Source organism: Crinia signifera, chromosome 2 (assembly GCF_055691185.1).
Source record: "Crinia signifera chromosome 2, ASM5569118v1, whole genome shotgun sequence".
Lineage (NCBI taxonomy): Eukaryota > Metazoa > Chordata > Amphibia > Anura > Myobatrachidae > Crinia > Crinia signifera.
In genome coordinates, this window is record NC_139218.1 from 392,441,979 (window position 1) to 392,456,820 (window position 14,842).

At 47.6% G+C, this 14,842-nt stretch overlaps 1 protein-coding gene across 7 annotated transcripts in view; it reads right to left on the reverse strand.

Annotated features, from left to right (window-relative positions):
- LOC146058239 (uncharacterized) overlaps nucleotides 1-14,842 on the reverse strand; it is a 92,813-nt gene that overhangs the window by 60,745 nt on the left and 17,226 nt on the right. For 6 of the 7 annotated variants that reach the window (XM_083170419.1, XM_083170418.1, XM_083170415.1 and 3 more), the window contains exons 2-10: nucleotides 11,863-12,005; nucleotides 11,453-11,629; nucleotides 11,060-11,171; nucleotides 10,829-10,929; nucleotides 10,641-10,713; nucleotides 7,974-8,074; nucleotides 7,740-7,809; nucleotides 7,301-7,401; nucleotides 7,068-7,137 (exon numbers count right to left, since the gene is read on the reverse strand). In XM_083170419.1, the coding sequence (XP_083026545.1) occupies nucleotides 7,068-7,137; nucleotides 7,301-7,401; nucleotides 7,740-7,809; nucleotides 7,974-8,074; nucleotides 10,641-10,713; nucleotides 10,829-10,929; nucleotides 11,060-11,171; nucleotides 11,453-11,629; nucleotides 11,863-11,982 (925 nt within the window). In that variant the 5' untranslated portion in view covers nucleotides 11,983-12,005. The remainder of the gene's footprint in view (nucleotides 1-7,067; nucleotides 7,138-7,300; nucleotides 7,402-7,739; nucleotides 7,810-7,973; nucleotides 8,075-10,640; nucleotides 10,714-10,828; nucleotides 10,930-11,059; nucleotides 11,172-11,452; nucleotides 11,630-11,862; nucleotides 12,006-14,842) is intronic. The other variant, XM_083170416.1, reaches the window with a different exon arrangement.

The following is a 14,842-nucleotide window of genomic DNA, read 5'->3' on the forward strand; positions in this document are numbered from 1 at the left end:
TAGTAGTAATTACTATCATATGTGACAGGAGGAATATCCGGACATACGTGTTACCCGCAGCCAGTGTTACACATAGACACACGTGTGCAGAGACAGAAGGGGCCGGTGTCTGTGTGTAGTAGTAGTAATTACTATCATATGTGACAGGAGGAATATCCGGACATACGTGTTACCCGCAGCCAGTGTTACACATAGACACACGTGTGCAGAGACAGAAGGGGTCGGTGTCTGTGTGTAGGAGTAATTATTATCATATGTGACAGGAGGAATATCCGGACATACGTGTTGGCAGCAGCCAGTGTTACACATAGACACACGTGTGCAGAGACAGAAGGGGCCGGTGTCTGTGTGTAGTAGTAATTACTATCATATGTGACAGGAGGAATATCCGGACATACGTGTTACCCCCAGCCAGTGTTACACATAGACACACGTGTGCAGAGACAGAAGGGGCCGGTGTCTGTGTGTAGTAGTAATTACTATCATATGTGACAGGAGGAATATCCGGACATACGTGTTACCCGCAGCCAGTGTTACACATAGACACACGTGTGCAGAGACAGAAGGGGTCGGTGTCTGTGTGTAGGAGTAATTATTATCATATGTGACAGGAGGAATATCCGGACATACGTGTTGGCAGCAGCCAGTGTTACACATAGACACACGTGTGCAGAGACAGAAGGGGCCGGTGTCTGTGTGTAGTAGTAATTATTATCATATGTGACAGGAGGAATATCCGGACATACGTGTTACCCGCAGCCAGTGTTACACATAGACACACGTGTGCAGAGACAGAAGGGGCCGGTGTCTGTGTGTAGTAGTAATTACTATCATATGTGACAGGAGGAATATCCGGACATACGTGTTACCCGCAGCCAGTGTTACACATAGACACACGTGTGCAGAGACAGAAGGGGTCGGTGTCTGTGTGTAGTAGTAATTACTATCATATGTGACAGGAGGAATATCCGGACATACGTGTTACCCGCAGCCAGTGTTACACATAGACACACGTGTGCAGAGACAGAAGGGGCCGGTGTCTGTGTGTAGTAGTAATTACCATCATATGTGACAGGAGGAATATCCGGACATACGTGTTGGCAGCAGCCAGTGTTACACATAGACACACGTGTGCAGAGACAGAAGGGGCCGGTGTCTGTGTGTAGTAGTAATTACTATATGTGACATGAGGAATATCCGGACATACGTGTTACCCGCAGCCAGTGTTACACATAGACACACGTGTGCAGAGACAGAAGGGGCCGGTGTCTGTGTGTAGTAGTAATTACTATCATATGTGACAGGAGGAATATCCGGACATACGTGTTACCCGCAGCCAGTGTTACACATAAGACACACGTGTGCAGAGACCGACGGGGCCAGTGTCTGTGTGTAGTAGTAGTAATTACTATCATATGTGACAGGAGGAATATCCGGACATACGTGTTACCCACAGCCAGTGTTACACACAGACACACGTGTGCAAAGACAGAAGGGGCCGGTGTCTGTGTGTAGTAGTAATTACTATCATATGTGAAAGGAGGAATATCCGGAGATACGTGTTACCCGCAGCCAGTGTTACACATAGACACACGTGTGCAGAGACGGAAGGGCCGGTGTCTGTGTGTAGTAGTAATTACTATCATATGTGACAGGAGGAATATCCGGATATACGTGTTACCCGCAGCCAGTGTTACACATAGACACACGTGTGCAGAGACAGAAGGGGTCGGTGTCTGTGTGTAGTAGTAATTACTATCATATGTGACAGGAGGAATATCCGGACATACGTGTTACCCGCAGCCAGTGTTACACATAGACACACGTGTGCAGAGACAGAAGGGGCCGGTGTCTGTGTGTAGTAGTAATTACCATCATATGTGACAGGAGGAATATCCGGACATACGTGTTGGCAGCAGCCAGTGTTACACATAGACACACGTGTGCAGAGACAGAAGGGGCCGGTGTCTGTGTGTAGTAGTAATTACTATATGTGACATGAGGAATATCCGGACATACGTGTTACCCGCAGCCAGTGTTACACATAGACACACGTGTGCAGAGACAGAAGGGGCCGGTGTCTGTGTGTAGTAGTAATTACTATCATATGTGACAGGAGGAATATCCGGACATACGTGTTACCCGCAGCCAGTGTTACACATAAGACACACGTGTGCAGAGACCGACGGGGCCAGTGTCTGTGTGTAGTAGTAGTAATTACTATCATATGTGACAGGAGGAATATCCGGACATACGTGTTACCCACAGCCAGTGTTACACACAGACACACGTGTGCAAAGACAGAAGGGGCCGGTGTCTGTGTGTAGTAGTAATTACTATCATATGTGAAAGGAGGAATATCCGGAGATACGTGTTACCCGCAGCCAGTGTTACACATAGACACACGTGTGCAGAGACGGAAGGGCCGGTGTCTGTGTGTAGTAGTAATTACTATCATATGTGACAGGAGGAATATCCGGATATACGTGTTACCCGCAGCCAGTGTTACACATAGACACACGTGTGCAGAGACAGAAGGGGCCGGTGTCTGTGTGTAGTAGTAATTACTATATGTGATAGGAGGAATATCCGGACATACCTGTTACCCGCAGCCAGTGTTACACAGACACACGTGTGCAGAGACAGAAGGGGCCGGTGTCTGTGTGTAGTAGTAATTACTATCATATGTGACAGGAGGAATATCCGGATATACGTGTTACCCGCAGCCAGTGTTACACATAGACACACGTGTGCAGAGACAGAAGGGGCCGGTGTCTGTGTGTAGTAGTAATTACTATCATATGTGACAGGAGGAATATCCAGACATACGTGTTACCCGCAGCCAGTGTTACACATAGACACACGTGTGCAGAGACAGAAGGGGCCGGTGTCTGTGTGTAGTAGTAATTACTATCATATGTGACAGGAGGAATATCCGGACATACGTGTTACACATAGACACACGTGTGCAGAGACAGAAGGGGCCGGTGTCTGTGTGTAGTAGTAATTACTATCATATGTGACAGGAGGAATATCCGGACATACGTGTTACCCGCAGCCAGTCTTACACATAGATACACGTGTGCAGAGACAGAAGGGGCCGGTATCTGTGTGTAGTAGTAATTACTATCATATGTGTCAGGAGGAATATCCGGATATACGTGTTACCCGCAGCCAGTGTTACACATAGACACACGTGTGCAGAGACAGAAAGTGCCGGTGTCTATGTGTAGTAGTAATTACTATCATATGTGACAGGAGGAATACCCGGACATACGTGTTACCCACAGCCAGTGTTACACGTAGACACATGTGTGCAGAGACAGAAGGGGCCGGTGTCTGTGTGTAGTAGTAATTACTATCATATGTGACAGGAGGAATATCTGGACATACGTGTTACCCGCAGCCAGTGTTACACAGACACATGTGTGCAGAGACAGAAGGGGCCGGTGTCTGTGTGTAGTACTAATTACTATCATATGTGACAGGAGAAATATCCGGACATACGTGTTACACATAGACACACGTGTGCAGAGACAGAAGGACAATGGTAAATAATCTACATGAGCAGTGACGGGCAGGACCCTCGTCCCTTGTTCTCAGCTCCAAGCTCCAACACTCTGCCCCCAACCCTCACCAGTGACTGATCTGTGCGTCTTTCCATGTCCAAAAAGGATTTTACCCCATTCGGTCTGATGTCATAAAAACTGTACAAAATAGTAACCTATGCTGGATACCCATCATTCCCCCCTCAGGTAACTCCTGAGATAGTTACTATCCCATAATATGATCAGACACTCACACACCATAAATATTCACATATTTTGGGCTGTATACACAACTTCAATGGATTTGAAATGAAACAAACCAGATGTGCTTTAACTGCAGACTTTCAGCTTTAATTTGAGGGTATTTACATCCAAATCAGGAGAAGGTGTAGGACTTACAACGGTTTCTATATGTGACTCCTACTTTTTAAGGGACCAAAAGTAATGGGACAAACTAAACAACCCTAAAACAAACTTTCACTTTTTAATACTTTGTTATAAATCCTTTGCAGTCACTTACAGCCTGAAGTCTGGAACGCATAGACATCACCAGACGCTGGGTCTCATCCCTGGTGACGCTCTGTCAGGCCTCTAATGCAAATGTCTTCAGTTCCTGTTTGTTCTTTGGGAATTTCCCTTTTGTCTTCATCAAGTAAATGCTTGATGGGATTCAGGTCAGGTGACTGACTCGGCCATTGCAAAACATTTCACTTATTTGCCTTAAAAAACTCTTTGGTTGCTTTTGCAGTATGCTTCGGGTCATTGTCCATCTGCGCTGTGAGGCACCGTCCAATAAGTTCTGAAGCATTTGACTGAATATGAGCAGAATTCATCCTGCTGCATTTGTCAGCAGTCACATTATCAATAAATACAAGGGAACCAGTTCCATTGGCAGCCATACATGCCCACGCCATGACACTACCACCACCATGCTTCACTGATGAGGTGGGATGTTTTGGATCATGAGCAGTTCCTTCCATCTCCATACTCTTCTCTTCCCATCACTCTGGTACAAGTTGATCTTTGTCTTATCTGTCCATAGGATGTTGTTCCAGAACTGTAAAGGCTTTTTTTAGATGTTCTTCCTGTTTTTGAGGCTCACCAATGGTTTACATCTTGTGGTGAACCCTCTATATTCCCTCTTGTGAAGTCTTCTCTTGATTGCTGACTGACACATATGGAGAGTGTTCTTGATCTGGGGTTTTCTTCACCGGGGAAGTAATTCTTCTGCCATCGACCACAGTAGTTTTCTGTGGTCTTCTGGGTCTGTTGGTGTTGCTGAGCTCTCTGGTGCGTTCTTTCTTTTTAAGAATGTTCCAAACAGTTGATATGGTCACACCTAAATGTTTTTGCGATCTCTCTGATGGCTTTCTTTTGATTTTTCAGCCTAATCATAGATTCCTTCACTGATAGTGACAGCTCTTTGGATCTCATATTGAGAGTCGACTGTAACAGATTCCAAATGGAATCAACTCCAGACCTTTTACCTGCTTAATTGATAATGAACTAACGAGGAAATCGCCCACACCTGTCCATGAAACAGTCGATTGTCCCATTACTTTTGGTCCCTTAAAAAGTGGTAGCAGCATAGACCTCTGTGTGTGTGTGTATCACCTGTATGACACTACCGTCTGTACGTCAGCCTCTCTCACCTGATCTGATCTCAGCAGCATAGACCTCTGTGCGTATCACCTGTATGACACTACCGTCTGTATGTCAGCCTGTCTCACCTGATCTGATCTCAGCAGCATAGACCTCTGTACGTATCACCTGTATGACACTACTGTCTGTACGTCAGCCTCTCTCACCTGATCTGATCTCAGCAGCATAGACCTCTGTGCGTATCACCTGTATGACACTACCGTCTGTATGTCAGCCTGTCTCACCTGATCTGATCTCAGCAGCATAGACCTCTGTGCGCATCACCTGTATGACACTAATGTCTGTACATCAGCCTCTCTCACCTGATCTGATCCCAGCAGCATAGACCTCTGTAAGTATCCCCTGTATGACACTACTGTCTGTATGTCAGCCTCTCTCACCTGATCTGATCTCAGCAGCATAGACCTCTGTGTGTATCACCTGTATGACACTACTGTCTGTATGTCAGCCTCTCTCACCTGATATGATCTCAGCAGTATAGACCTCTGTGCGTATCACCTGTATGACACTACTGTCTGTATGTCAGCCTCTCTCACCTGATCTGATCCCAGCAGCATAGACCTCTGTGCATATCACCTGTATGACACTACTGGCTGTATGTCAGCCTCTCTCACCTGATCTGATCCCAGCAGCATAGACCTCTGTGCATATCCCCTGTATGATACTACTGTCCGTACGTCAGCCTCTCTCACCTAATCTGATCCCAGCAGCATAGACCTCTGTGCGTATCACCTGTATGACACTACGGTCTGTACGTCAGCCTCTCTCACCTGATCTGATCTCAGCAGCATAGACCTCTGTGCGTATCACCTGTATGACACTACCGTCTGTACGTCAGCCTCTCACACCTGATCTGATCTCAGCAGCATAGACCTCTGTGCGTATCACCTGTATGACACTACTGTCTGTACGTCAGCCTCTCTCACCTGATCTGATCTCAGCAGCATAGACCTCTGTGCGTATCACCTGTATGACACTACCGTCTGTACGTCAGCCTCTCTCACCTGATCTGATCTCAGCAGCATAGACCTCTGTGCGTATTACCTGTATGACACTACTGTCTGTACGTCAGCCTCTCTCACCTGATCTGATCCCAGCAGCATAGACCTCTGTGCGTATCACCTGTATGACACTACCGTCTGTACGTCAGCCTCTCACCTGATCTGATCTCAGCAGCATAGACCTTTGTGCGTATCACCTGTATGACACTACCGTCTGTATGTCAGCCTCTCTCACCTGATCTGATCTCAGCAGCATAGACCTCTGTGCGTATCACCTGTGTGACACTACTGTCTGTACGTCAGCCTCTCTCACCTGGACTGATCTCAGCAGCATAGACCTCTGTGCGTATCACCTGTATGACACTACCGTCTGTACGTCATCCTCTCTCACCTGGACTGATCTCAGCAGCATAGACCTCTGTGCGTATCACCTGTATGACACTACCGTCTGTACGTCATCCTCTCTCACCTGATCTGATGTCAGCAGCATAGACCTCTGTGCGTATCACCTGTATGACACTACTGTCTGTACGTCAGCCCCTCTTACATGATCTGATCTCAGCAGCACAGACCTCTGTGCGTATCACCTGTATGACACTACTGTCTGTATGTCAGCCTCTCTCACCTGATCTGATCTCAGCAGCATAGACCTCTGTGCGTATAACCTGTATGACACTACCATCTGTACGTCAGCCTCTCACCTGGACTGATCTCAGCAGCATAGACCTCTGTGCGTATCACCTGTATGACACTACGTCTGTATGTCAGCCTCTCTCCCCTGATCTGATCTCAGCAGAATAGGCCTCTGTGCGTATCACCTGTATGACACTACTGTCTGTATGTCAGCCTCTCTCACCTGATCTGATCTCAGCAGGGACGGCTTCTTCTTTGAATTGCTGGTAACACATCCCATCTCCCGGTACAGCCTGTCATAGAAGAACATGTGTCACATACGTGTCCCACCCACACGTTACATAGGACATCTCTATAGGACACACACAGGATGGGGACACGGGAATAACACAATATCCTGCACTGTGAGACATGAGAGGAAGCAGAGCTGGGAGAGGTCAGACCGGGTTCCTCTACCTGATAATCCTGGCTGATCATCCTGTTCTCTTCTCCCATACACCCCGGAGTATAGAGAGGGGTCTCATATGGGTCTGCAGGATGTGCAGGATTACACCCACCTGTAGGGAAGGGGCACACACATGTATCTGTATAAATGGTAATGCAAAAGAACTCAGCCGTCACAAACACATTATAGTGACGGATATGGCGGAGTAACATAGAACCAAAGTCATGCAAATAAAAACCATCGTATCCCGACTCCCGGCTAATGGTCTGTTCTCCTGCAGCGCCGCAGTCACCAGCGACCGGGAAACACAGACGGTTATACTTACTGTGATGGGACCAGGGATCGGTCAGGGATGACATATACGTAATGTAACATGTACCCCACATTCCCAGTAATATACATATCCCCCATACAGCAATATTGTACCCCCAGAGCGCCTGCGTCTCTCACCTGGGCTGATCTCAGCAGGAACAGCCTCTTCCTTACACTGCTGGTGATAGATCACGGGTCCCGGCTCAGCCTGTCATACAAGGACATGTGTCACATACGTGTCCCACCCACACAATACACGGGACATCACTATAGGACTCCTCACACACAGGGCGGGGACATGGGAATAACACAATATCCTGCACTGTGAGAAGCGGATGTACAAGGAGGAGAGGTCAGAGCAGGTTCCTCTACCTGATATTCCTGTGTCACCGTCCTGTTCTCTTCCTCTATACAGCCCGGAGAGTACAGAGGGGTCTCACAGGGGTCTGCGGGATTTCTAGCGCTGCGCCCACCTGCGGGAAATGGGTACAGAGCATTACATTACAGTAGGTATAGTTATTCTATGTACAGCCGGAGAGTACAGAGGGGTCTCACAGGGGTCTGCAGGATTTCTAGTGCTGCGCCCACCTGCGGGGAATGGGTACAGAGCATTATATTACAGTAGGTATAGTTATTCTATATACAGCCCGGAGAGTACAGAGGGGTCTCACAGGGGTCTGCAGGATTTCTAGCGCTGCGCCCACCTGCGGGGAATGGGTACAGAGCATTACATTACAGTAGGTATAATTATTCTATATACAGCCCGGAGAGTACAGAGGGGCCTCATAGGGGTCTGCGGGATTTCTAGCACTGCGCCCACCTGCGGGGAATGGGTACAGAGCATTACATTACAGTAGGTATAGTTATTCTATGTACAGCCCGGAGAGTACAGAGGGGTCTCACAGGGGTCTGCGGGATTTCTAGCGCTGCGCCCACCTGCAGGGAATGGATACAGAGCATTACATTACAGTAGGTATAGTTATTCTATATACAGCCCGGAGAGTACAGAGGGGTCTCACAGGGGTCTGCGGGATTTCTAGCGCTGCGCCCACCTGCGGGGAATGGGTACAGAGCATTACATTACAGTAGGTATAGTTATTCTATATACAGCCCGGAGAGTACAGAGGGGTCTCACAGGGGTCTGCAGGATTTCTAGCGCTGCGCCCACCTGCAGGGAATGGGTACAGAGCATTACATTACAGTAGGTATAGTTATTCTATGTACAGTCCGGAGAGTGCAGAGGGGTCTGCGGGATTTCTAGCACTGCGCCCACCTGCATGGAATGGGTACAGAGCATTACATTACAGTAGGTATAGTTATTCTATGTACAACCCGGAGAGTACAGAGGGGTCTGCGGGATTTCTAGCGCTGCACCCACCTGCGGGGAATAGGTACAGAGTATTACATTACAGTAGGTATAGTTATTCTATATACAGCCCGGAGAGTACAGAGGGGTCTCACAGGGGCCTGCGGGATTTCTAGCGCTGCGCCCACCTGCGGGGAATGGGTACAGAGCATTACATTACAGTAGGTATAGTTATTCTATATACAGCCCGGAGAGTACAGAGGGGTCTCACAGGGGTCTGCGGGATTTCTAGCGCTGCGCCCACCTGCGGGGAATGGGTACAGAGCATTACATTACAGTAGGTATAGTTATTCTATATACAGCCCGGAGAGTACAGAGGGGTCTCACAGGGGTCTGCAGGATTTCTAGCGCTGCGCCCACCTGCAGGGAATGGGTACAGAGCATTACATTACAGTAGGTATAGTTATTCTATGTACAGTCCGGAGAGTGCAGAGGGGTCTCACAGGGGTCTGCGGGATTTCTAGCACTGCGCCCACCTGCATGGAATGGGTACAGAGCATTACATTACAGTAGGTATAGTTATTCTATGTACAACCCGGAGAGTACAGAGGGGTCTGCGGGATTTCTAGCGCTGCACCCACCTGCGGGGAATGGGTACAGAGCATTACATTACAGTAAGTATAGTTATTCTATATACAGTATATCAAGCAGGATTTCTATCTGTGGACCCGAAGGGCGTAGCAAGAGCGTAAGGGCAGGTGTCCGGTCACAGCAGGGTCCTAGAATGAAGACTAAAAAAAGTTTAACATCCGATGTGCGGTCCTGCTGCGAGGAATCTCAGTAGTGAGTGGGGCACCTTAAGGGAACCTCCAGAAATTGACTGCACTGACAAGGTTTTAGGTCTGAGTCCTGGAATCCATTTGTGATGTTAAAGCACTTGGGGTTTGCACCTGTGAAGCAGAGATGGTCTTCACGAGCAGATAGTATTATTGGTTGGGATATCTTCTGTGTTCAGTAAACTGATTGGTAGTGATCGGATGTAGAGATAGAGAATTAGAAGAGAATGATAACCTTCCAGAGGTAGACCCTGAGGTCTAGTGGAAATTCCAGTGTCTTTAAGATCAACCTACTCTTTTTGCAAATCCAAAACTTCCAACGGGTGTGGTATAGGGTTCCGACAGACAGGATCCTGACAGTCATTAGCCCGATGTCCGGACTCAGACAGCATGGCGAGTGCAACAAAGCCCCTTGCGGGCACGGTGGCTCGCTGAGCTCGCCACCTATTCTATTTTCCCTCTATGGGGGTCGTGGACCCCCCACGAGGGAGAATAGCCGGTGGCCGTCGGGAACCCATCTGTCGGTGTTTTAACAGTCGGAATCCCGACGTCAGAGAATGACTGTTGGAACCTCGACTGTTGGGACCCCGTCCGGCACCCCTTCCAACGAAGTCACACAAGGAGGAAGATGCTTATGTGCCACTCGCAGCGGAGGATCCTCAAAAATGAAACAGAATTAAAATAAGAGGAAACCTTTTAAAACCCCGACAAGGAATGCTCAGGGTGGATGAGTCACCGAAGGGTAGATTATTACCGGTGTTGACGTTACTTCAATCTTAGTACATGTTACTATAATTGTGTGATATTAATTTTAATATATAACCAATTAGTTATTTATATAGTATACAATTACAGACAATGTAACAGTCATGTGACCCAATCCCGCTGCCGTCTCACCTGAGCTGCTGGGATCAGGGATCGGCTGCTCTTCCTTACACTGCGGGTGATACATCCTGTGTCCCGGCTCATCCTGTCATACAAGGACAGAGATATTATTACACCGAGCGTCTATACCAGAAGGATACACAGGATAAGGATATGACAGTAACATAATACAGAAGAGATAATGTATCCAGTCCCGCTACCTGATCATCCTCTATGAGAATACAGTCCTCTTCCTTTATATGATGCCGGGAATACAGAGAGGTCTCACATCGTCCTGGGGGGCTTCTAGAGCTACACTCACCTGCGGGGAGAACAGACAATGACAGCCATATAGCAATGCTTAGTAACAGCCAATCGCCAGGGAGAAGAGTTGAGAGAAGTGACTAGATGGTGCAGGATACAGACACACCCCCTGACAGACGTCCTCTTACCCACTGAGTCAGGCAGCTGCGGAGGGTCCATTACATCATCCTTGTGTCCGCCTGAATAGTCCCACTCTGTCACGGAGAATGAGACCTCCATATCCTTACACTTCCCAGGCACCTGCAGCATAGGAGAGCTGGTTACATGACTTACCCCCACACCTAGGAGTACTGTGTAATACATTCCCCTGCCGGGCACTATGGGAGACAATGGTTCAGGGATCAATATATAGAGTGCGCACTGACCAATCACCAGGGGTCCAGTGATATCAGTATTCTTACAGGTTAGCACCACATAAAGCAGTGACCAATCAAATCCCTTATAGCATTTATTATACAACAACAATAAACTCAGCGTTCTCCCTGGAAATATACATCTATAAGCACAATAAGAGCACTCACCTCTTCTGTCTGTCTGTGATGTACCTCAGTAGGTGCCCGGATACGGTTCCTCTCCTCTGTTGGTGCACGAGGCGGAGCCTCTGTGTTTGGGCTCTGGGTGCGGTTGCTTCTGTCTGGCACAGGACGGCCACTGATGTCTGTCACCTGGTCCCCTGACTTTCTCACAACAATGAAATCCTATGAGAGCACCAATATGTAAGACGCCGCCCTATGTATATAATACAGTAATCTCCTCATATACAGTAATCCCAGCTGTATATAGGCAGGATAGCAGCTCTGCACCATCTCTGTGTAACAAAGGCTGCGCTGTATATATGGCTGTAACCATAAGAGGCAGGAGACACACACACAGGGGGCATCTGCCTGCTACTACCCACAATTCCTGGCGGCCACTGCTCAGCGCCTCTCACCTCTCTCGTCAGCAGACAGATAATCTCCATGGTGAGGCTCAGCAGCTTGTCTATGATCAGGTCTTTGTTCCTGTCAGTCAGTAGCGAGTGCCGGATATGTTCCAGGACCAGGACCTCCATGGTTGGTCTTCAGGTGACGTCTCCTGAGGGAAGGGAATACAATGTCAGCTCCATATAGGTCATTTGCTGCCATAGTCTCTGCCACATAGAGGGAGCCGCATCACATCTCTCGTTTGTAGGTAAAATATATAATTGATTTCAGAATGGGTGACAGATGGGGCTAACAGCCTATCAGCGCAGAACTGCCCTCCCTCTCTGACACAGTTACTGTCCCACCTATGGCTCTCCACCCTGAGATGGCTAGCTACCAGCCAGGCTGCCCTGCTTGGTAGGTGGGGCTACATGGACCTGATGGGGTGGGGCTAGAGGGGATTCGGCCGGATGGCTTCTTTCTTTCTCAGCATGAGGAAGAGGAGAGGCTGCTGTATTCCAGGCCCAGCCAACCAGCCTGCCCTGCACTCTGCAGATACTGTAGTAGATAGACTAAGTGCTGTATGTGTGCATATAGGTGGGGTGGTTAGTGTAAGGCTGGGGGGGGGGGGTTGAAGGGTTAGGCTGCAGGATAAAGCAGGATTAAGCACTAGCAGGGAGGTGCAGAACTAGCCTGCAGGTGGTCTGGATGGAGGATCAGGTAGTGCGTCAGAGCGATAGAGCGCAGGCTGCAGGGTGATGGAGTACGTCAGTGTGATAGAGCACAGGCCATGGGGTGAGGTAGTGTGATAGAGCGCAGCCTGTAAAGTGAGGGAGTGCGTCAGTGTGATAGAACGCAGGACCTGAGGTGAGAGAGTGCATCAGTGTGGTACAAATTTGGCCCCAGGGTGAGGTAGTGCATCAGTGTGATAGAACGCAGGACCTGAGGTGAGGGAGTGTGTCAGTGTGGTAGAAATTTGGCCGCAGGGTGAGGTAGTGCATCAGTGATAGAACGCAGGCCCCAGGGTGAGGGAGTGCGTCAGTGTGGTAGAAATTTGGCCTCAGGGGGGAGGTAGTGCGTCAGTGTGATAGAGCGCAGGACATGGGGTGAGGGAGTGTGAGTGTAATAAACGGTCAACTGACAACTTCTTCTGCCCAGACCCGCCCTCTTTCTGCGACTGTCCTAGCAAAGGACTGTGTGGACGCTTTCTTCGCACAGACCCCTCGCCCAGCGGCGATCCGCTTTGTGTGGGTACAACGCATGTGCGCATTGCAGGGCAGCCAACAAGTGCTCAGCACCGCTGGGAACTTCAAGACTGTTGGAAAACCATTCCAGGAGGTTAAATCATGAACCTGACTGAGAGAATGCCAAGAGTGTGCAAAGCGGTCATCAAAGCAAAAAGGGGGCTACTGTACCTTGAGGAATCAAAAATATATAAAAAACATTTTGATTTGTGTAAAACTTTTTTGTTTACAACATATATCCATATGTGTTCTTTCATAGTTTTGATGTCATATTGGACAAAGAAGGAAAGGAACTGCTCAGGGGGGAACGCACTAAAGAAATACAGTCATAAAAAATAACTTTTAATATATCATAGTTAATAATCCCACAATTAACTTGAATGGGAGTACAGCGAAAAATGAAAGTTTAAAATCTTAGACATACACACACATACACACAATGTGCACAAAAAGACAGGGAATCAGTGCTTTAAAAATGACACTTACGTCCTGACCAAAAATTATGCTCACAAGATAATAGCCAAGGATGTGGTTTTATTTGATCACGGAAAAAAATGTGTGTATTGCCCTATTCAGTAATTAATTGATCTCCAATTAACCAGTGTGGATTTCTGAATTTAATTCAACCTTTTTGTAATAATACTGCCACCTTCTGGTAGATTAATGACAAGGTATAAGTGGTTCAGGGACCTTTCTCACTAAGGACCTCTGATACACTATCCTATTGCACCATCTAGTGGTGATTTTAGGAATATTATACAACTTTTGTCTGATGCATAGAATTTTTCATAACCTTTTATTGGCAGCACAATAATTTAGGTTTAAACACTTTGGAAAAAAGAGAAGGGACCATAAAATAAAGGGAACATGGATTACTGAGGGCTTTCCTAAGACCAAGAGCAAGGTGCTCAGATAAATGTGGTAGGCTGAAAATCGGAGTTATAATTATCTCCTTGTATTTTTAATCAGCAAAATGAGCACAATTACAGGGCATCTGCTACCTACTTCAGCCAAGGTGTATAGGATTTAACACCTAGGATGGTCTGATAGCGCCCTTAATAAACCAACATCATTTCAATAATCATTAATCAGGCTAGTGAGCATATTTGGACAGTCAATAACCGACACTAGTGTTTCGCTTAGCTTTGTCAAGGCCAACCTGCGTGTCCCAGCTGATCATTATTTATTAATATTGCCCCACCAATCGCATGTCTAGATTATTGTCATGTGTTTATATGGGCCAATCGCCTATGCGCATTACTCTGTATACGTCTCCCCTCCGTTCTGACGTCTCATTCAGCTCAGCTGTGAGCGTCAGATCATGTGGGCATTGTTTGGGTCACGTGGTCGGCGTCCCGCCCCACGTGACCAGCGTATCGCGTCATCTCCTCAACGCGATCCTAAAAGTCACATGGTCTCCCAGAGTTATCTGGCTCCCATGTTGTGCGTCATAGCGCACATGATCATCTTTTGACCAATCCTGGAGTCAGAAATGCTGAACCAGGAAGTCAATTCATACGGAGCCCCAACCCTGTAGCGAGCATGGTGCATAATGTAAAGTGTATTATTAATTTTTATACATATTTGCATTGAAATACGTTACTGTGTCTTGGCTCTATAGCGACCTGATGGTCCAGGGTATGTCTGGATAGCTTCAATAAAGTTGTCCCTTAACCAACCTGGCATTAGTATGTTAAACCAGGTAATCAATACATACGGAGCCCCCTCCCTGTAACAGGCATAGTGTATAATACAAGAAATGTCT